Source organism: Artemia franciscana, chromosome 19, assembly GCF_032884065.1.
Source record: "Artemia franciscana chromosome 19, ASM3288406v1, whole genome shotgun sequence".
NCBI lineage: Eukaryota > Metazoa > Arthropoda > Branchiopoda > Anostraca > Artemiidae > Artemia > Artemia franciscana.
The window spans coordinates 11166628-11189491 of record NC_088881.1 but is presented as its reverse complement, the minus strand read 5'-3'; the positions used below and the strand labels follow the sequence as shown (position 1 = coordinate 11189491).

General features: G+C 35.5%; 1 protein-coding gene across 4 annotated transcripts in view; it reads right to left on the bottom strand.

The window, feature by feature from the left end:
- The window catches only part of LOC136039285 (gamma-aminobutyric acid receptor subunit beta-like), a 122202-nt gene that overhangs the window by 54737 nt on the left and 44601 nt on the right, over nt 1-22864 (bottom strand). For all 4 annotated transcript variants that reach the window (XM_065722872.1, XM_065722874.1, XM_065722873.1 and 1 more), the window contains one exon: nt 19017-19243. In XM_065722872.1, the coding sequence (XP_065578944.1) occupies nt 19017-19243 (227 nt within the window). The remainder of the gene's footprint in view (nt 1-19016; nt 19244-22864) is intronic.

Below are 22864 nucleotides of genomic sequence, written 5' to 3'. Positions count from 1 at the left end.
TGGTCCTAATGCTGGTGTCAATACTGGCCAGCCCTGCTACTATACTATTCGCACCAGTCCCAGGAATTCTAGTTCCATTTCTATCGTTTTAATATTGTTCTGTTCCTCTTTAGAAGAAACAGATAAATTGTTTGACTTAAAAAAAAGTCTTCATTTAGTTTTCAAAGTGATAACATCTTATTTGGATTTTTTGAACTGTGAAGCTTGTTTCATCCTGAATTATTGCACCTGTTTTGAACTTGACCTGTCGTGACATTCATTAATTCAGTGTTTTGAACTTAATTTAATTCAGGAATGTCATTTCGCAATGTTTTGTTTTGGATTAAATCCTATGAAGCTTGCTAGAATTGAGTTATTTCGCAATATTTTGTATTGGATTAAATTCACCTGGTCTAGAGTCAAGTTATCTACTTGCTATTTGGATAATATATGAGTATTTCGCTGGACTGACCTTCACTGGAATCTGATTTCATTACAGTTAGAACTGATTTCAAGTAAGTGTAATTTTAAGCCTAATCATAGTGTTCTGGTTGGCAACCCTGCTTCCAACTGCAAGTGTACTATTTACGCCTATATAAGCCCATTGTATCGTTTACATTCTACTGAAAACAAGTTGTTGATAATTGCGAATATGTGCACTGCCCTGTAATAATTTTTTGAAAAATAACTGGGAAGAAGGAATTGAAGACGATATTATTATTCAACTAAAACTAGACTTTTTTGAATGCAGTATTATTGCTAATGCAAAAATTAATTTTGGGTGAAAGTTGCGCCGAATGACAATTGCCCACGACGCAAAAGATATTCTCAACCTTATTAAGAAATTTGAGGAGGTATCGATTCTGATTTAGGTTATCAAGTCTCCCACCCAGGTTCCCATTCTGCCTGCTGTGGCTTACTCTAGGCTTTTTACAAAGGAAAATCGCGTGGAAAAAATACTCAAGGTCGTTACGACAAAGCTGGATGCCTATGAATTGAATTACCCGCAACTGCCAAAGCCTGTGATTTCCGACTCGCATGCTACTATTGTTGTGTTGAACCTTCCCACTACTCTCTCAGACCAAATAAAACGAAAAACTATGATAGATCAGATAAATGGTCATGAATAAATCACTAGTATACGTCCTGTACGTGACAAACTGATTATCAATGTAGATAAGTAAGTTGCCGAAGATTTCTGTTCGTCAGTAACCGGAGCGATAACTAGCTCTTGTGTGAAAGTTCAAACTAAGAAGTTTTGAGGCCTCTTGAAGGGAATTCCAATCGATTTTGAATTAACTCACCTGATATCCTGCCCTGGTGTTTTTGATGCCTCTAGGTTAGGGAGATCCACTGCGGTAAAACTGGAATTCTCTCCGAAGTATTACGACATGGTATTAAAGTAGGATATGAAAACTTACGCGTTTATGAGTTCAAAGGGATTCCCCGTTAATGTAACATTTGCCGCTCCCCTGAACATCTCCAGTCGTCTTGTTCTAGTGTAACACCAAAATGAGGTGGATGTGCCGGTCCCCATGTATTAGATAGACTCTCGCCTTTCAGTTTGTCACCTATGTGCGCAAACTGTGGAGGCAAGCATGTTTCGTATGGCTTCACACGTCCTAAACCGAAAGCAATTACAAGTCGTAATTTGCCTAAAAATAATTAATGTCTGTATCAGTATCAGTCGTGTCTTTTAATGTTTATGGGACAAAAACAAGGATTTTACCATTGATGAACTGTACAGTAAGCTTGACATTGTATGCTTACAGGAACGAGTGTTAATTTCCTGCGCCGCAGTGTTAATCACTTTACTTTCACAGCAAATACTGCTTCTACTTCTGGAAGGCCTTCCGGGGGCTTAGTATGTACTATAAAAAAAAATCTCAGTATTTTGTCTCTGTCATGTTATTTTTCTGACCAGCATTTTCTAGCTATAAGATTCGGAAAACTGGTTTAATTAATACATAGGCCTTATGATGAGGAGAATATGACTTCTTTGAATAATTCTCCAAAGCACGTGCAAGTTTAGAAATTCATCCTCCATGGAATAAGCAAGGATGCTTGCGAATTTATTATTATTAGTGATATGAACACAGACATAAAGCTTGATTCTGTGCGTTCAATGAACCTTCTTAATAGTCTTCCTAATTACAAAATAATTATGAAGGATCTATCTTTTTCGTGCATCCATAATTCTGGCAGCCTATCAGATATTGATCATGTGATTTGTTCCCCGTCTATTACATCTTCAACAGTGCACGTCCACAAAGATGAGCAGGATATTGATCACCTTCCATTGTCACTCTACTTTTCGGTTAGAACAAATAGTACAGCCCAGGCAGATTCCCCTGTCTCTAAATGGTTTTGTTCGGAGTAACTAAAAAAATACTAATTTGTCACTATATATTTTAACCCTGGCCATACTCCTTGGTTCTTTACGTGTACCCTTTCATTTACTTGAGCTAAATGATCGCTCTACAAAAAGTAATTATGAACTGAATCAGTACTACAACCAAATTGTGTGGTGTTTAAAACATGCTGAGGAGGTTGCTGTCCCTCAGGAGCGAGTGAGAAGAAGTACACGGAATCCAGTATGGTCGTATGACTCTGAACTGAGAATCGTGGAAAATAAAACCAAATTGTGGCTGCATATATGGATTGATAGTGGTAGACCACAATCCGGAAATGTATTTGAAATAAAACAAAAAAGTAAGCGTGTGTTTGAAAAAAGTCTGCGATCAAGTCGATATAAGGGGTTAGATTGCCCTACCAACAAGAATGAATGCGACAAAGTGATTAATTCATCTAAATTAGATAACTCAACAAATCTTAATTGCCTCATCTCGCCAGCTGCGTATTCTAACTATTATTCAGTTATAATTTCCAAAGCGAATTATGTAGTGCACGCATTTTACTCAAAGTTGCTTGACTCGATTCTCCCGTCTTCCTTGACTCAGGCACAAGTTCTACCCGTTTCTGTTGATGCAGTAATTACATCTGTTAAGAAATTGAAATCAAGCTCTGTTGATGTTTATGAAATTAGTGTTTACCATCTTAAATGATACCCCCCCCCCCCCCATAAAATAAACCAATTTAAGGGACTGGAGTGTTTAGAACATTAAAAAGAGCTTCGAATATATAATGATGCACAAACTTTGAAGTTTACAGGCACATCAATTTGGAAATGAAAAAATTTTCAAAGTAAAAATTAATAAGTTCTAACTTGTTTAAAATGCCAAAATTTACAAAAAGGTAATAGGTTAGCTTCTTTTACACACCCAGTATAAGCAAAATACTTCCGCGTACAATGCTAGCTTCCTGTTTGAGCAGTTCTCTTGCAGAATCAACTCCACTGAACACAGGAAATGTACAATATAGATATAAACAAAGCGATACCGGTAAATTGAGAGTAAAATATAGTAAAAATATTCATCTTTGACGGCATTTTTTCTTCATATTTTTGTTCTTGCAACTTTCAAGAGAAAAAGGAAACATATGGATAAAAGAATGGGTAAAAAAAAAACATCAGAAAAATAAGGAGGAGAACATGCGTTACTGGGATTGACCATCAAATCATCTGATACGGAATATTCAGGATACAAGCGTTGTCCCACGGTTTTGAGCTTGTTCCGATCATTCGACTATTTAATAAGTCAAATTGCCCTTTAAAAAAAAAATTTGTTATTTAAAAGAAACAATTTTGTTATTTCATTTTAGATAATTGCTTAACTCCGAATTAAAATGTTAGTTTTTCCATTTTGAGGAAAAACGCTCCTGGACTTAAATTAGGCTGATGATTTAAGCATATTAGATGAAAGTGTGAGCAAAATGAATGAATTTTTAGGGATTTTGCGACTTCAGGGTGCTAAAATAGCCTTGGAAATTAATGTTAAGAAGACTAAGTCACTAAGGCTAGGAATAAGTGAAGATGAAAAGGTGACATTAGGTAACGAAAAGATTGATCAGGTTGGGAGCTTCAGTTACCTTGGTAGTATTATTTGTAAAGATGGTGGGAGCAGTGAAGATGTTAAAAGTAGAATAGCTAAGGCTCAGGGAGTTTTTTCACAGCTAAAAAAAAGTTTGGAAGAATAGAAAGATAAGCTGCAAAACAAGATTAGAATATTGGAAGCTACAGTGATGACGGTAGTCAAATATGACTCTAAAGCATGGGCGCTTCGAAAAACAAATGAAAATTTACTATATGTTTTCCAGAGAAATCGCCTACGGATTGTTCTGGCCGTACTGACCGTATTTCAAACAGTAGGTTGTACGAAAATTGTGGTTCAATCCCGCTTTCTAGGGCTATAATGAAAGAAAGGTTGAGATAGCTAGGCCACGTTCTACGGATGAAGGATGACAGATTACCGAAGATTGTCCTTTTTGACCAACGGTCTGGGGCTACACAGAAAGCAGGTCGTCCTTGTCTGGGTTGGGAGGATGTCATAAATAAAGATTTAAAGGAAATGGGAACTTCCTGGGAGGGTGTAAAGAGGAAGGCTTTAAATAGATAAGGTTGGAGGAGGAGCGTGCGTAGCTGTGTTGGCTTCAGGCGGCTTGGTGCTGCAGTGAGTTATTATTATTAGTAGTAGTAGTAGTAGTTTCTTTTTGTTTCTGATTCTGTTCCATTTGATTCTCTCTTGATCTGAATTTTATAGAGGTAAAATATTTGCATTACTTTTCAATTTCATTGTCTTTTTTACTGGCCTTGGACCAGCTGCTTTGCTAGAAAAAATAAAGTAGAAATAGAAAGTGTGTCATGGGTTGCCGAAAAATGCGTTTGGTTGCCAATTGGGGGTGGGGTGATATTCAACCCCTGGATTCCGAAAATACCCATGTTGGCATTTTTATTCAAAAAATAAAGAAAAAATTCCCACCCCCCGGATTTTCAAAATTCATTTGTTTTGTACCTTCATTAAAAAATGAAAAAAAACTCTAACCTTCCTACTACATTTTCGTGAAATGACACACCAATTGGTCAATCCAAGTTTTTTTCAGATCAGTCAACAGTTCCAATTCAAAGAAAATGTAAATGTTCCTGGTCTTATAATGTGCAATATATCTCGAATAAGATCGTGGACCTAAGTCTTAATTTTTTTCATTTTGACCTGAGATAAGACCTTAGTTTTTTACCTAAGAACGGCTGAGAGGATTTTCAGCCGAAATCTTGTTATTTATCGTTTTTGTTTGCTGTTCTATATTTTTTTCTTATTGAGATATGTCTCTTTCTACAATTGTTGTTAAAGAGACATATATGTTCACTGATTCCGTAAATGGGTACTACCATACCCCAGGTGGGCACTGGAACAGTCCAGGCGGGTGATGATGGCCACACTTGCATTATAGTAGTTGCGAATAGCCCGTTGCCAATGCAGTGCAAATAGTGAGTTGTGTGATTTTAGATCACTAAAAATGAAACTAGAACCAAGTACTATCAAATTATTAGCAGCACACGAAGTCCATCCTTTCAGTGAAATAATAATTTCAAATATCCGAACTGTTTTGTGTAACCTGTCTATTTTGAATCCAATATGTACTTTGGTCATGTCTGTTGTAATCGGTGCATCCATATAAAGACCAAACCACGCAACCAAAATTTAAAAACTACTTTTTGCAAAAAATTTTTAAATTGAAAAAAAAATTCATTAGTAGCCGAATTAGGTATGGCAACTTCTGATTTTATTAATCTTCATAGTAAAATTTATTGCTAAATCAAATTCAAAGGAATTTCCAAAAACAGTTTGAGTTTCATCGAAAATTATTTTCGGATTGAAATGAAAAACAGACATTTGGAATTGTCATTGTCTGAAACCCCCCCCCCCCAAAGAATCCAATTACAAATCTCCCACCCCCTCCCCCATAAACAACAAGGTTTTTCATTCATGGAAAATAGCGATGTGTAATTTTTCATCTTTTCTTCTTCATTCCCATTGGAGCACTGGAGCAAAATAAAGGCCTGTGTTAATCCTCGTAACTTCAAGCTGTTACTTGTTCATGGTTTCATAACGTGCAGATTTGGTAATCTTACAAAAATACAATTTACATCTATTTCATTTTCCAAACACTTTTCACTTTATACATCGATTTCCACACAATTTTGTAGGTTTCATTGTAAATTGATTTAGCTTTGACTTTTAAACACCTCGTGTATTGCTAAGCAACTGCAGTTTTAACTAATGCAAATTACATCAAATAAAAATCCAGTATACATTCAAGCTGAAAAGTTCAGTTTTCTACAGCTGTTAGTTCAATGAGAACATAGCATCGCTCTTTGTAAAGGTTTAATTTCAATATAGCTGATATTAAGATGCATGAATTTGTCCAAAAATTGATAAGCATACTTGAGTTTTGTACGAAATGTGCCTTAATCTCATGGGTTTTTTCTGTGTAACCTGTAGTTTTCTACAGATTTTATGCAATTCACCGGTTTTTGCGTGTTTGTTTTGTTCATACGAAAACTTATTCCCCAAGAGTTGCCACCCTAAAGCGATTCATAAGAAAGTTCCTAACCCAAAGCGACCAACTCTAAAATAAAATTATATTTCGAGTCTTGAAATTCAATTTCATAAAGTGAGAAAAAGTGAAAATGAAAATAAAACAAATAATGAAAATAATAGGATATCATAATTTGCCGTCTGCTAACGATACTGCTGTGTTTCTTTAAAAATTCCAAATATATCTTTTCTATTAAAGGGCAACCGCCCAATTTTTTCGAAGATAATATGGATTTTTTAGATTTCAATCGCATAAATATTCATTGTTAGAAAAGCCCCGCAAGGAGTTTCGATAATCCCTGTAGACAAGGCAGCTGAATTCCAAAGTCATTCTAAAGGAACTCTAAAAGTAATTTCTGTTCACCTTATCTAATCCATACAAAGTGCCTTGAAAAATCTAATTTATATTCAGGGCTATCCTTTTGTTGAATACGCCAAGGATTTGCATCCTAGAGTAAAATTACTCTGGATTAAAGAACATTAGAAGCCTAAAAACATGATTAAAGGAAAGTAAAACCTTGTCCAAGATTCAAGGTTTTATTTGAAGCAAGAAATAAAAAATACAAATATTTAAACATAGCCAATAAGAAGCTAGGCTCGTAACAAAGACCACTCATTTGACAAAAATATTAACTGCCAAAAAACACACGAATAAAAAAAAGAAGGCAAAAGAAAACACATCAAAAAATCCTGGTAACTTAGGACAGGAGAGGGATAAAGGGGAAAGGAAACAACCCCAGGGCTGAATATTCACAAAATTGCACTAAAAATATAAAACACCATTTAAGTGTAGTGTTGTGAATTTGCCGCGTCAGGGTAGGCTAATTCGTTCCAAATAACCCGATCGTGTTCCACTTAAATAGAACAAAATTCTGACCGAGCGTTTCATTGAAGGAACAATGACAATTATTTAATCAACATTTCAATCCAGAAATACTTCATCGTGAACGCTTTTCAATTGGTAATTTTCTGAATCCTTAAATATAGATTATGACGGACATTTCTTCTTCTTTTTTTTTTAAGGAATGTCGGTATTTTCATTTTGGGTACTTTAGATATTCACTTTTTAAAAACTTCCCGTAAACGAAGTTTTCAAATAAAAATAAAAAGGTGTATTAAAACTTAAGACTAACAGAAATAAAGTCCCATAAAATTTCAAATAAGACGACCAGGAATTACCGCCAAAGAATAAATAAAAGACGAAACGAGCAAGAAATTAAAATAAATAATCATATAAAACATAAAGGTAACAGACACTGAAGTAGATGAGTGAATAAACTCAAGAATGACTAAAATTAGAACTAATAATTCGATTAAACTTAAAACTAACAGAATAAATACTAACAAGTGATTTTCTAGTGCCCCTTCCCCTCCCTTAGCCGTAAAGGCTCTAAAGCTTATTGCATAATTTTCGTTTCATTGACAACTATATTTATTTTCAACAGGGTGCTCTAGTTTTTCGAAATACAAACTAAAAAACAAAAAGTAAATAACTACAATAATCAGGATGACTGGAAAGAAATAATAAAATAAATTGAATGTTTAATATATAATCAAATTAATACTTGGAAAAATCAGCAATTCAAATTTATATCTTTTTTATTTATGTTACAGTTTTGAAAAAAGTTAAAAATATTGTTTTTGTTTTTCAGTGAAGCAGTGACGCAGTAGACTTTAAAATATTTACTACTAAGGGGAAGGGGGTGCTAGTATCTGAACTCCTATTTGTTGCTATTTTTGTTTGAGGACTTATTTATTCGATTTAAGATTTATTTATTCATCTATATCATTGTATGTTACGTTCATGTCTTATGTGACTTTTTACTTAAATAAAAAGAGCGTAATTCCTTAATCGTAATTACATAAAAAAACTAGTTTTTCTAACTGAAAGTAAGGAGCGACATTAAAACTTAAAACGAACAGAAATTACTCCGTATATGAAATGGGTTGTCCCCTCCGCAATCCCTCGCTCTTTACGCTAAAGTTAGACTCTTAGCCACAATTCTACTTTTTAAAACAATTAAAAGCTTTAGCGTAAAGAGCGAGGGATTGCGGAGGGGACAACCCATTTCATATACGGAGTAATTTCTGTTCGTTTTAAGTTTTAATGTCGCTCCTTACTTTCAATTAGAAAAACTAGTTTTTTTATGTAATTTCTGAAAGTTTTTGAATTAATGCATGTTTGATTTTGGCTCTCCACACATAAATTATTAAAATTAAATTTACATTTTAATTCCTTTTTTGGCTAAATGGCTTTCTCTTAGTTCTGATCAGACGATTTTGAGAAATAAGGGATGGGGAAGGAGGCCTAGTTGCCATGCAATTTTTCGGTTACTCAAAAAGGCAACTATAATTCTTTTATTAGTAAAAAATATACGTAACTTAAGAATTAACTTACGTAACAAACTTTTATATTCTTAAATTTTTATAATGTATATGAGGGGGTTTGTACCCTCGTTTATACCTCGCTCTTTACACTAATCGTAAGTTTTGTGCCAATTCTTTAAGAATGACCCCCTGAATCAGAAAGGCCGTAGAATAAATAGTTGAAATTACTAAAAATGCTATAGCATAAAGAGCGAGGTATTTATCTCCTCCTGAATACCTCGCTCTTTATGCTAAAGTATTTTTAGAACCCCTCATATGCGTAATAATCTCTGTTCGTTTTAAGTTTCAATGCTACTCCTTGCTTTCAATGGAAAAAACTTTTCCATGTTTATTTTTTCATTGTTTTTTTTTATAGTAATTTTTGAAAATCCAGCGCCCTTTTCATTGAATTTCTGTTCCCCCATGACATATTTCTCCAGGGAAAGATCCTCCCACATAGCCCCCTCTCCTCAACCCCACCCCCAAAAATCAAAAAAATCCCCTGAAAACGACTGTACACTTCCCAATAACCATTATTATATGTAAACACTGGTCGAAGTTTGTAACTTGCAGCCCCTCCCCCAGGGACTGTGGGGTAGTAAGTCATCCCTCAAAGACATAGTTATCATGATTTTCGACTATGCTGAATAAAATGGCTATCTCAAAATTTTGATCCGTTGACTTTGGGAAAAAAATGAGCGTGGGAGGACTCTAGATGCCCTCCAATTTTTTGGTCACTTAAAAAGGGCACTAGAACTTTTCATTTCCGTTAGAATGACCCCTCTTGCAACATTCTAGGACCACTCGGTCAATACGATGACCCCTGGAAAAGAAAAAAAAAACAAAAAAAAAACAAATAAACACGCACCCGTGATTTGTCTTCTGGCAAAAAATACAAAATTCCACATTTTTGTAGATAGGAGCTTGAAACTTCTACAGTAGGGTTCTCTGATACGCTGAATCTGATAATTTCATTTTTTTTAAGATCCTACGACTTTTAAGGGGGTGTTTCCCCCTATTTTCCTAAATAAGGCATATTTTCTCAGGCTCGTAACTTTTGATGTGTAAGACTAAACTTGATGAAACTTATATATTTAAAATCAGCATTAAAATGCGATTCTTTTGATGTAGCTATTGATATCAAAATTCAATTTTTTAGAGTTTTGGTTACTATTGAGCCGGATCACTCCTTACTACAGTTCGTTACCACGAACTGTTAGATTCTGGTCACTTTAAGTTTGAAATATGGCTATCTCAGTGTTTCCAAAATTAAGCTTTCACAAAATTTTGATCAGTATTGAGCGGGGAATCTAAATATGGTAAGACAGGGAAAGACTGGTTGCTCTCTAGTTACATTGACTCTTAAAAAGGGATTATGGCTTCGGATTTCCAATTTAATGAGTCCCTTTCAAAGTTTCTACGACCACCTCTTCTACATGAAGTGGCTGTGAGAAAAAAAAGATCCGTTGAAAACTCATGGTTTTTTAGGCCCTGCAAGACTAAAGCGTTGTCTCTGACATTTGTAACGCGAATTTACTAAAACCATTCTAAAATTTAATTAGAATTTTGCACAATATACGCTTATTGTGGATTATTTTTGTGTGGGATTTCGATCCACATCCAAAGGTGCCAATTAGGGTGAGGAATGAGGGAACTACCCCCTCTAAATTTGGAAAATACCTTTTTGGTATTTTCATCGAAAAAATCTTTTTCGGTACTTTCATTGAAAAGAAATATTTTCTTAAATTTTGAAAGAAGACACTCCTCCCCTCCTTTACACTTTTGCGAATTGACGCGTCTATAAGCACTAAATCAAAATACCATAAATTAGAAGAAGAAAATAATTGATTTTAAAATTACTTTTTAAAGTAGGTCTCTAGGCAGTTTTTTAATAAAATCCAGATAAAAATTAATTCCAGAAATCAGAACGTCAAAGCTGATTGAAAAATCTAATTATATAGCAAGTTAGAAACTAATCATAAAATATATGATAGTTTCAACTAGAAGGGGAATAATCCTGGTAACAAGAATAAATAAAATTGATCAAATTATTTAACGAGTCGAGCAACTTATATATTAAATAAGGATAGTAAAAAGATGCCGTTTAAACCCTGCAAAATTATGAAACATTTAATGTATTAAACATTAGTAGAATATTAAATTTTATATTAAAAATTAATGAGGTATTGAAATATTAATGAAAATTTGATGAAAAAATGTTAAAACTAATGAAATATTTAATAGTTATTATCTTCTTGACTCTTAGAAAATTAGAAGAAGATTTCTTGTAGAACGGATAAATGCAGTTAATATTTTTTTTCCTGGAATATCTGGGTAGGCCTAGTCAAATGGTAAGCAATGAGGAAATTAATTGATAAGGAAAACAACTCAGTTGAAAAATTTTTAGTTCAAAAATACAGAGTTTTCAAATTATTAAACAAAAGCTAAAAGTTTCAAACGAATTAATGGTCAGTCTATGAAAAACTCTCGTAACGAAGCATCAAACAATTCGTAGTACCGACCTGTAAGTAAGGAGTGACGTGACTCAACAGTAACCGAAACTTTAAAAAACAGAAGTCTGATATTAATACATATATCAAAAGAATTGGCTTACTATACTGGTTCCAAATCTATAACATTCATTAAGTTTATCTTACCCGCTAAAAGCGACTAGCCTGAGAAAATTTGCTTGATTTTTGAAATAGGGGGAAACATCCCTTAAAGTACAAGGAATCTTAATGAAAAACCCACCGACGCATCAGATTCGACGCATCAGATTCGACGCATCCGAGAACCATGCTGTAGGATTTTCAAGCTCCCATCTGCAAAAATGTGGAATTTTCTAATTTTGTGAGAAGAAAGGGAACAGTTGTGTTTCCCCAAGGGATGTCATATTAAGCCAACAGCCTAGAATATCGAGAAAGGGCTCATTTTAACATAAATTAACAGTTCTAGTACCTCTTTGAAATGGCTAAGAAAGCCAGAGGGCAACTTTACCCACTCCTTTTTGCCCAAAATTGTTCGATCAAAATTTTGAGATAGCCATTTTTTCAACATGTTTGAAAAGCTCAGTAAGTGTGCCTTTAGGGATAACCCCTCACATCCCTTGGGGAAAAGTCTGTATGTCGTGAAATTTGCCCATTTTTTCCGTATAGTATCTATTTTTGGGAAGCATAGAGACATCTATCGGGGAAGATGAATTTTCTGCTGAGGAGATTTTCGATGAGGATAATTTTCTCTGGGGAGGGAAGTTTTCAGGGGATCAACTTTCTAAGGAAAATCTTACACTGGGAATTTTCCCTTGGGATAAATCCCCCAGAGGGCTCTAGGAGGAACTTTATATTAAGGGATGGGGGGATATTTTCAGGATAGTATTCTCCACAGAGAGTACTTCCGGTATTATTGTAAAAACCAACGGAAATGAAATTCTTTTTCAAATAAGCCAAGGCAAATTTTTGGCCGAAAGCATCACTAAGAATTTTTAGGGGGAATTTTCAGCTAGAATAGAATTTTCTAAAGTTTTTTTTAGTACTTTCAAGAGAGCTATTTATTCTAATTAAACGACCTTTGGGATTCAGGGGTCATTCTTAAAGAATTGTGTGAACCCCCCTCATATACATAATACTTTATGTTCGCATTAAGTTTCAATGTTGTTTCTTACTTTTAGTTAACAAAAAACTTGCTTTTTAATTTAATTTTTGCAAGGAACCGTTATTTGCCTTTAATGTTTTGTTTTCGTTCGACAACTTTGAATGGAAAATTGGTCACTGACACATAGGAGTGAATACATGAAACTGTAAATTGAAAGTTCTAGTAACCTTTTAAAGATTGAAAGTGATTGGACGGCAAGCACCCTTCCTCTAGTGCCTTTTTCACCATCAGAGACGCTCCACATTCCCCCAAATCATTTCATCAACTTTTAAAGATGTAATAAATGTGCCTCTGGGGATGTCATGCACCCCCTCCCCTAAAGCCCCTGAGGACGTGTCGTAATTTATAAAAATTTCCAATTGCTTATAAATGGGTATTAGGGTGTAAAAAGGGGACAGGCTTGATCTTGGGTTTAATACGATTGGCTCGAGACTTTCAGAGACTGTTCACGGGGCTAAGATGATCTCGCTTTCGCTGGAAAAGAGGGAAGATTAAAGGGGCTCCAAAAATAGGCTGAAAATTTTTTGTTCCTGACCAGTTTGAAACTCAAAAACTCACAAATCCTTAGACCAAGTCTTGACTAACATATAACAAAAAAAATTCAGAAGTACAGGCCCAACACATAGGGCCAAAAAATGGGTTAGCAATAACTATCTGAATGGTCAAAACATAATCCTAGGATTTATTGGCTAATTGAACCCCAATAGAAATAAGAGCTAAGAGCTCATATGGTACTTGTGACGAGGCCGGAAGAGTCAAGAGCCAAGAGTTCATAAGGTATGAGCTCTAGCAAAATTATAATATTCAATAGATTGATTTAAAAGGAGAATCAGAGGCTTTATGACGGTAGGGATTTAAAATAAGAGCTCTGAGTCACTAAGTCCTTCTAAATATCAAAATTCATTATGATCCGATCACCCCCTCGTAAGTTATAAATACCTCTTTTTTCTAATTTTTCCTCTCCCTTTAACCCCCCAGATGGTCGAATCTGGAAAAACGACTTTATCAAGTCAATTTGTGCAGCTCCCTGACACGTCTACCAATTTTCATCGTCCTAGCACGTCCAGAAGCACCAAACTCACCAAAGCACTAAACCCCACCCCTAACTCCCCCAAAGAAATCGAATCCAGCACGGTTACGTCAATCACGTATCTACAACATTTGCTTATTCTACCCACCAAGCTTCATCCTGATTCCTCCACTCTAAGCGTTCTCCAAGATTTCCGATTTCCTCCTCCAACTCCCCCCAATGTCAATAGATCTGGTCGAAACTGTAAATAAAAGCTCTGAGACATGAGTTCCTTCTAAATATCAAATTTCATTAAGATCGGGTCCCCCTTTCTTAAGTTAAAAATACCTCAATTTTTCTGATTATTCCAAATTAATACCTCCTAGCTCCCCGAAGATTGTCCTTTTTGGCCAACCGTCTGAAGCTACACGGAAAGCAGGTCGTCCTTGTTTGGGTTGGGAGGAAGTCATAAATTAAGATTTAAAGGAAATGGGAGCTTCCTGGGAGGGTGTAAACAGGGAGGCTTTAAATAGATTAGGTTGGAAGAGGAGCGTGCGTAGCTGTATTGGCCTCAGGCGGCTTGGTGCTACAGTGAGTTATTATTATTAGTAGTAGTAGTATCTAGAACTTGTGCTTATTCTTCCCATCAAGTTTCATCCCGATCTCTTCACTCTAAGCATTTTCCAAGATTTCTCTTTCCCCTCCAACCCCCTATGTCCCCGGATTCAATTCGAGTCGAAAATGGAGCATCTGAGACATAAGATCCTTTGTATATATCAAGTTTCATTAAGATCCAATCACCTATTCGTAAGATAAAGATACCCCAATTTTCACGTTTTCCAAGAGTTTCCCCCTCAAGCTCCCCCCTCCAATGTCAGGGGATCTGATCGAAATTTAAATTAAGAGCTCTAAAGCACAAGATCTTTCTAAATATAAAATTTCATTAAGATCTGATCACCTGTTCGTAAGTTACAACTGCCTCATTTTTTTCTAATTTATCCGAATTATTCGCCCCCCCCCCCCAACTCCCCCAAAGAGAGCAGATCTGGTCCAGTTATGTCAGTCACGTATCTTGGACTTGTTTTTATTCTTCCCACCCAGTTTCATCCTGATCTTGCCACTTTAAGTATTTTCTAAAATTTCCAGTCCCCCCCAACCGCCCCCCCCTATGACATTGGGTCCGTTTGGGATTTAAAATAAGTGACCTGAGTTACGAGGTACTCCTAAATATGAATTTTCATGAAGATCCGATCACTCCTTCGTAAGTTAAAAATACATCATTTTTTCAAATTTTTCAGAATTAACCCTCCCCCCTCCAACTCATCCAAATAGATCAGACCTGTTCTGATTATATCAATCATTTATCTAGGAATTCTGCTTATTTTTCCCATCAAGTTTCATCCCGATCCCTCCACTCTAAGCTTTTCCCAAGATTTTAGCCCCCCCCCAAACTCCCCCCAATTTCACCAGATCCGATCGGGATTTTAAATAAGAGCTTTTAGACACAATATCCTTCTAAATATTCAAATTTCATTGAGATCCGATCACCTGTTCGTAAGTTAAAAATACCTCCTTTTTCTTATTTTTCAAAATAAACACTCCCCCCCCCCCAACTACCCCATAGAAAGTGGATCCGTTCCGGTTATGTCAATCACGTATCTAGGACTTGTGCTTGTTTTTCCACCAGGTTTCATCCAGATCCCTACACTCTAAGCGTTTTCCAAGATTTTAGGTTGCCCCCTCCAATTCCCCCCAATGTCATCGGATCTGGTCAGAATTTAAAATAGTAGCTCTAAGGCACAATATCTTTCCAAAAATCAAATTTCACTAAGATCCCATCACCCATTCGTAAGTTAAAAATACTTCTTTTTTCTATTGATTCCGGATTAACCGGCCCTCCACTCCCCCCCCAGATGGTCAAATTTTGGAAACGACTATTTCTTATTCAATTTGGTTCGGTCCTTGATACGCCTACCAAATTTCATCGTCCTAGCTTACCTGGAAGTGCCTAAAGTAGCAAAACCGGGACAGACCGACAGACCGACAGAATTTGCGATCGCTATATGTCACTTGGTTAATACCAAGTGCCATAAAAATGGAGAATGATGTTAGTTCCTTCCATGAAAAAGCCTGGCAAATGGCCAAAAATTGGTTATCTTTTTATGAACAGCCGCAAAACTTCCAACGGTAATTGCGCAGGCCAAGAGGACCCTAATTTACAGAAATAAATATGGATTCAGAGCACAAGATCCCAAAAACATTTTTTGGGAACAAAAATTTTTGAATCAGCTTGAAACTTGTTTTCCTGAGTCCTTGAGCCATGAGGCTCAAAGAAGGGCCAAATATTTTCTTAGCTGGGACACATGCCCAACCCCCAGTAAGGCCCGGAAAATAGTACGGATATTTTTCTCACTGGCTTGAAATATCAATAATTGTTGCCTTGGCTAAAAGATTCTCAAATTTGATTGGCTGAAGAATAGTTTTAGCAGGCCCGAAGATGAGTAAAAAATTTCGAAAAATGTCTTGTCCCTGGTTAATTTAAAGGTCATAGCCATAAGTCCCTAAACCAAGGGGATATTACCTAGAAAATTAATTTGAAGCACGATACTTGGACTTACAATCCTGTGTCTTTTAGGGCAAATGATCGAATTATGATGTCGCTGATGCTTTGATTATGTACGCAGGTCTGTAATGCAACTCTGTTAACTCAACAACGAACTGTAACAAGCTTGTAAGCAAGCATGCAGTTCCAAATGGGTAAATGGAGAAATCTGAGGGGACACGGTAAGGGGCAGACGACTGACCTCTTCCAATCTTATAATTTCCTTAGATCCCACAGCACTCCCTTGTGACTCTATAAGTTCAGCAGGAGTTGACCCACCTCCAAATGGGCACCTGGAAAAATCTGTCGAGAAACCATGGCAGGCGTTCGACAATTTACTCCTAGTCATACATAGTACTCCTGACTAGAGGCAGAGAATCAGAAGATCGGCACATGCACCATATGCACCATTGGTCGAGCATACAAAAAAGTTTTTTTGTATATTTCACACTTATATCATTGGGCCAAGTGAACTCAATGCACAGGATAAAAAGTAAAAAAAGATTGGTTTCCTTAGACAAGGGTCCAAATACCATTTTTCTCTTAACGACTTGGAACTTACAATCGTGAGCTCCTGGGTCAACGGAACTCACTTGTATAAAACAAATTGGGTTGGGACATAGAACCCAAAAAACTAGAGTAGTATAACATTTTTTTTTTATTTGCATGAGACCTTTGTCTGATATACCTTGAGTCAAGGGCTTTCAGATATCGCAAAAAAAATATAACTTATTTGTCTCAAAATTGGAACCTGTGAAGAACCAACGAGTATTTCTTTTTTTCTGGACGACCTGAAGCTTAAAATCGCAGTTCCCCTGCTAGTCAACTCTAATTTACAAAAAAAAAAAACGGACACAAACCTCCTAAAAATTTTCATCTCAGAAAAATAGTTAATGGCCTGAGGGAACCATAGATTTCATTGGGAGGGGGTGTTAGTTGGCCTGGAAAAGGGCTAAAAAACAAACATGCTTTCTGTGATTAGTTGAATTTACTGCAGCGAATCCCGTTGACAAGGAGACCTTAATATTTAAAAAGTGTTAGGATCCAAAGCATGCCCTGGCCTTTACAAGATTTATTAAATAAAGAAAAACAAGTTTTTTTCCACTAAGAGTAAGGAACAACATTAAAACTTAAAACGAACAGCAATAATACCGTATAAGAGGGGGTCCTCCTCCTAGTCAGTACCTTGCTCTTTACACTAAAGTTCAAACTTTGTCCTAATTCTTTAAGAATGACCCGTGAATCACAAAGTCCTTTAATTAGAATAAATAGCTCTTTTGAAAATACTAAAAAAAACTTTAGAGTAAAGACCGAGGTATTGACTAGGGGACAAACCCCCTCATATACGTAATAATTTCTTTTCGTTTTTGGTTCTAATGTTGCTCCTTACTTTCAGTTGAAAACGCTTGTTTTTTTTGTTTTTTTTTTAATTTCTGACCCTTTTTAAATAATGCTGGGCAATCCGGCACCCCTTAATAGAATATTTCCTTCCCACATGAAAATGTCTTCCATTGAAACATCTTTCCAAGTAATCCCACCCCCCGACCCCCCTCCACCAAAATAATACCCCTGAAAATATCTGTATACCTCCCAATAACCTATACTTTATGTAAACACTGGGCAAAGATCATAACTTGCAGCCCTTCCCCCGAGGACTGCGGGGGATTAAGTCACCCTCAAAAACATAGTTATTAGATTTTTCGACTATGCTGAATAAAATAGCTATCTCAAAATTTTGATCCGGTGACGTTGGGAAAAAATGAGCGTGGAAGGGAGCCAAGTTGCCTTCCAATTTTTTGGTCCCTTGAAAAGGCCACTAGAACATTTAATGTTCTTTCGAATAAGCCCTCTCGCAATATTCAAGAACCACTGAGTTGATACGATCACTCCTGGAGAAAAAAACGAAAAAAAAAACAACAAATAAACACGCATTTGTGATCTTTCTTCTAGCCAAAAACACAAAATTCCACATTTTTGCATATAGGAGCTTGAGATCTCTACAGCAAGGTTAATTTTCATTAAAATTCTATGACTTTTACGGGTTGTTTCCCCCTTTTTTCGAAAATAAGGCAATTGTTTTCAGGCTTGTAACTTTTGATGGGTAAGATTAAACTTGATGAAACTTATATATTTGAAAGCAGCATAAGAAATCCGATTCTTGTGATCTATCTATTGGTATCAAAACTCCGTTTTTAGAGTTTGTGTTACTATTGAGCCAGGTCCCTCCTTACTTACAGTTCGCTACCATGAATTCTTTGATAAGACTGGTAGCAACACATCTATTTGTGGTAATTTCTGTTCGATTTTAGTTTGACTACTCCTGTCATTATTCATTGTAATTTCTGTTAAATTTTAGTTTGACTAGATTATTCATAAGAATACTAGTTAATTTCATTACTCATCTATTCGTCCATCGAAGTTTACATTGTCTTTATATTCCTGTCATTATTCATAGTAGTTTCTGTTCATTTTAAGTTTAAATTATTGCATGACTTTATTTCTTCTCGCCTTATGTTTTAATATGACAATTTTTCTTTTTCTTTTCTTTGACAATTTTTGGGGGATTACAAGGAAGGCTCTTGCCCAGTAGAGCATCCAGATATTTAAAAAAATCCTTTTGACGAGGTTGGGGCCACCCTAAATCGAAACCATTACGAGATCTAGTTCCAACAAAGGAATATTGAACTTGGAAGGATTTATATTAAGTGAACTATTGATATACCGACTAGAAACCACATTTTTATGCTGTCTGTTTTCTATTGAGCATAATCCCTTTTTTTTAAGTTGAATAGCTTTTCAAAATGTGAATTAAATTTTTAGAAATGGGATCAAGGATTTCTATGAAAAGGTCTGATTTTTATCTATCTTGTTCCAAAATTGGAAAAAAAGCTTTCTTGCTCCAAAAATCACTCACCTTATGCTTCTGTTAATATCTCCATTATACTTAATCCTTAAGAATTCGTTAGAGGTTGTAGCCATGTGAAAATATGACGTCTTCTCGTTTGGGAAAAAAGTGTCTGGAACCCAAATATTTCTAAGATATTCTGTGCTTACTGATAAAAGCTCCACTCCAGTTGCTTTGCTATACCGAAGTCGATTGTCGTTCCAATATTGACGAAAGTAGAAATCAGTTGTAAAATCCTTAAAAAAGAAAACACTCAAGTAAATAAAAATGCTTTTCAGCAGCAATACAAAAACAAATATTGTGCCAGGAAGATAGTCTGCAATAGTCATTCGAGGATGTTTTAGTGCAAAGTGTCTGGCTCTGTCATCTCCTTCTCTTTTACTCTCTCACTTTCTTTCTCTATCTCTCTCTTTCTCTGTCTTTCTACTTAACTTTATCTCTCAATTTCTATTTCCACTTTTTTCTCTCTCTCATTTTTATCCTTCTCTGTCTTTCACTTTACCCATCCTCCCTTTTTTCTTTCTCTTTTTTTTTCTCATAAGTTACTTGGTATATGCCATTTGAACGAATCGTTTTCCGCAAATTTTTCAATTTTCTTGTATGAAATTTCATGAGAAATAACCTATATGATTCTGACCAAGTGCTTCCCTTTTAGGAAGTATGATTTAAATGGTTAGCTTATTGATCAATATTCATTTTCCAATGACCATTGTCTTTGAATTTTCTCTCTGAGTGACATCTAAGTTCAGAACAACGCCAAAAGCCAAACAGAATGCAGACATCTAAACAAAATTCAAACATTTTGAAGCCTAATTAAGTGTCTGACTTAATTTAATTAATAGTTAGCAAGGTATGTACTAGATGGGTCTTCCAATCTTTGAGTCGCACTGCTTTGAGACCATATAGCAAAGAATGAAATAGGTGTGAGTGGTATAGCCTACTCCTACATTATAGACTAAGCTATGTTTTTCTCTAGGCCTTGATTGGATCGTTGCTGGACCAGATGGCTGACTTTCTCAAGGCTTTGGGAGACTTTTTTTATTCATCATGAAGGTTCTTTAGAAATATTCACGATGAAAATCAAGATGAAATTTTAATCTCAAGCTCAAAATGTACCTGCTCAATGGAGAAAATTTGACAACAAAGAAAAATCGAAGTAAGCTGGATAGGAAACTGAAAATGTTATTGAAAAACTTATTCTACTACTAAATACTACCATTAGAAGCTCATTACAATTTGTATTAGCCGCAACACATGCTAGATCAGAATATTTTAATCTTAGGGCTAAATGGATCTAATAGCTAGGACCTATTAGCCTAAGTCTAATGATCCGTACTTGTCTTAAAACTTCATCTATAGCATTTCTTGCTATACTAACTATCTCAAGTAGTTTTTTCCTGCAAAATTAAGCTACTGCCTTTTCTATGAATCACTGTTCTTATAAAGTGGTGCAGCTAAAGTTTTCCCATTTAAGTTAATCCTTCACATTTATCAAAAAATGATATTCATAGTCTTTAGTACTTATCTTTCCTTAACTTTATAGTCATCTTATTCTACAAAACTATTTGCCAGGCTGTCAACATCAAAAACTTTGTAGCAAATTTGTCCACTCATCAGCGGAATTACTATTTTTCATTTCTTTTACTACCTTCCCTATATCCATCTTACAATACATATGTTTCTTAATTTTAAAAGTATCGAGAATTTACACTTTTTTTAACATTCACTACAGCTTCGTCATATTTTAAAGCATTGTTGAAATTTCTTTTCAATATCTCCTTTACACTTTCTTTGTCGAGAATTGAAAACCGGTTTCTGTCTTTAACTGAGAAAAGTCTGGATATACTGTTCTCTCTCTATTTCGTAGCATTTCAAAACAATATCTTACTACTATGTTGGCTGGCTGAATCCTTTAAATCCCCGGCGGTTTTATTCTTAGCTTCCATTTAATTTCTACTTGGTTCACATTGCAATGCCTTCTCTGTTGTTCTTACTTTCCAATCATTTTCGTAAGATCTATCACTCAAAAACTTTTTGTTAATGTTCCAAGCTGCTTTCATAACTTTCTTCTCTAAGAAACAATCTACTACTCCATAACTATTTTTCAAAAATTATTCCGTTCATAAGACCATTTAAACCCAAAAGTCACCAGTTTCATATCCAACCGTTGCTGGTAATTCCTCTCATATCCACCTTCTGAAGTCTATCAACGTTATAACTACCAGAAAGATGGTTTCCCTTCCGAAATTTCAGCTTTAAATGAACCCTCGATACTACTGGACTGTGATCCTACTTCTAACAATCGTGTGATTAGCATGTACACTTGTGAGTAATATTATGACCAAATATTAGGGGCTGGGCTTACTCTTTATTAAATGAAAAAAAAAAGTTTTTTCAACTGAAAGTAAGGAGCAATATTAAAATGTAAAAAGAACAGAAATTATTATGTATATGAGGGGGTTTGCCCCTCGTCAATACCTCACTTTTTACACTAAAGTTCGAATTTTTTCCCAACTCTAAGAGGATGAACCCTGAATCACAAAAGCCTAGAATAAATAGCTCTTTTGAAAGTACTAAAAATACTTTATTGTAAAGAGCAAGGTATTGACGTGGGGGCAAAGCCCCTCATATACGTAATAATTTCTGTTCCTTTTAAGTTTTGATGTTGCTCCTTACCTTTTGTTGAAAAAACTTGTTTTTTTATTTAATTTCTGGTCGTTTTTTAAATGATTCTGGGAAACACCGGCGTCCCCTTCATGGAACATTCTCTTTTCCCATGAAAAGCTCCTCCATGAAAAGATCCTCCCACATAGCCCCCTCCCCCTGAACCCCCTTCCTCGACGTCTCCCCTGAAAACGTCTGTAAATTTCCTAATAACCAATACTACATGTAAACAATGGGCAAAATTCATAGCTTGCAGCCCTTTCCCTGGGGACTGTTAGGGATTAAGTCGTCCTCAGAGACAAAGTGATTAGATTTTTTGACAATGCCGAACAAAATGGCTATTTCAAAATTTTTATCCGGTGACTTTGGGAAAAAATTGATCGTGGGAGGGGGCCTAGTTGTCCTCCAGTTTTTTGGTTACTTAAAAAGGGCACTAGAACTTTTAATTTTCGTTCAAATGAGCCCTCTCACGAGATTCTAAAGCCAGTGGGTCGATACGATCATCCCTGGTAAAAAACAACAAACAAACACAAATCCGTGATCTCTCTTCTGGCGAAAGAATACAGACTTCCAAATTTTTTCAGATAGGAGCTTGAAGCTTTACATCAGGGTTCTCTCGGACGCGGAACCCGATGATGTGATTTTCATTAAAATTCTATGACATTTAGCAGGTGTTTCCCCCTTTTTTCAAAAATAATGCAAGTTTTCTCAGGCTCGTAAATTTTGATAGGTAAGACTAAACATGATGAAACATATATATTTAAAATCAGCATAAAAATCTAATTTTATTGATTTATCTATTGGTATCAAAATTCAGTTTTTTAAAGTTTTGGTTACTATTGAGCCGGGCCACTCCCACTTAGAGTTTCTTTCCATGAACTGTTTGACTAGACTGCCCGACAACCGTGATACCATACTGGTTGTAACTGGATAGCTGTACCTTAAAAAAATGTAGCAATCTACTAGTATTGGTACTATCTTTCCCTGCACCAACTTTGTCAAAGCTAGGATAACATCGACCCGCATTTGTATCACCTTGAAAATTAAAATTCCTTATTAAAAACACCTTATTCTATCGTGCATATTATTTATTTGTTCTTTTAACTCTATTTAAATCCAGTTGAGTCAGTCCTGGCTCCGTCATTCAGTTCCAAAGGGAATATGCTACAACAATAATAATAATTTATTTGTGA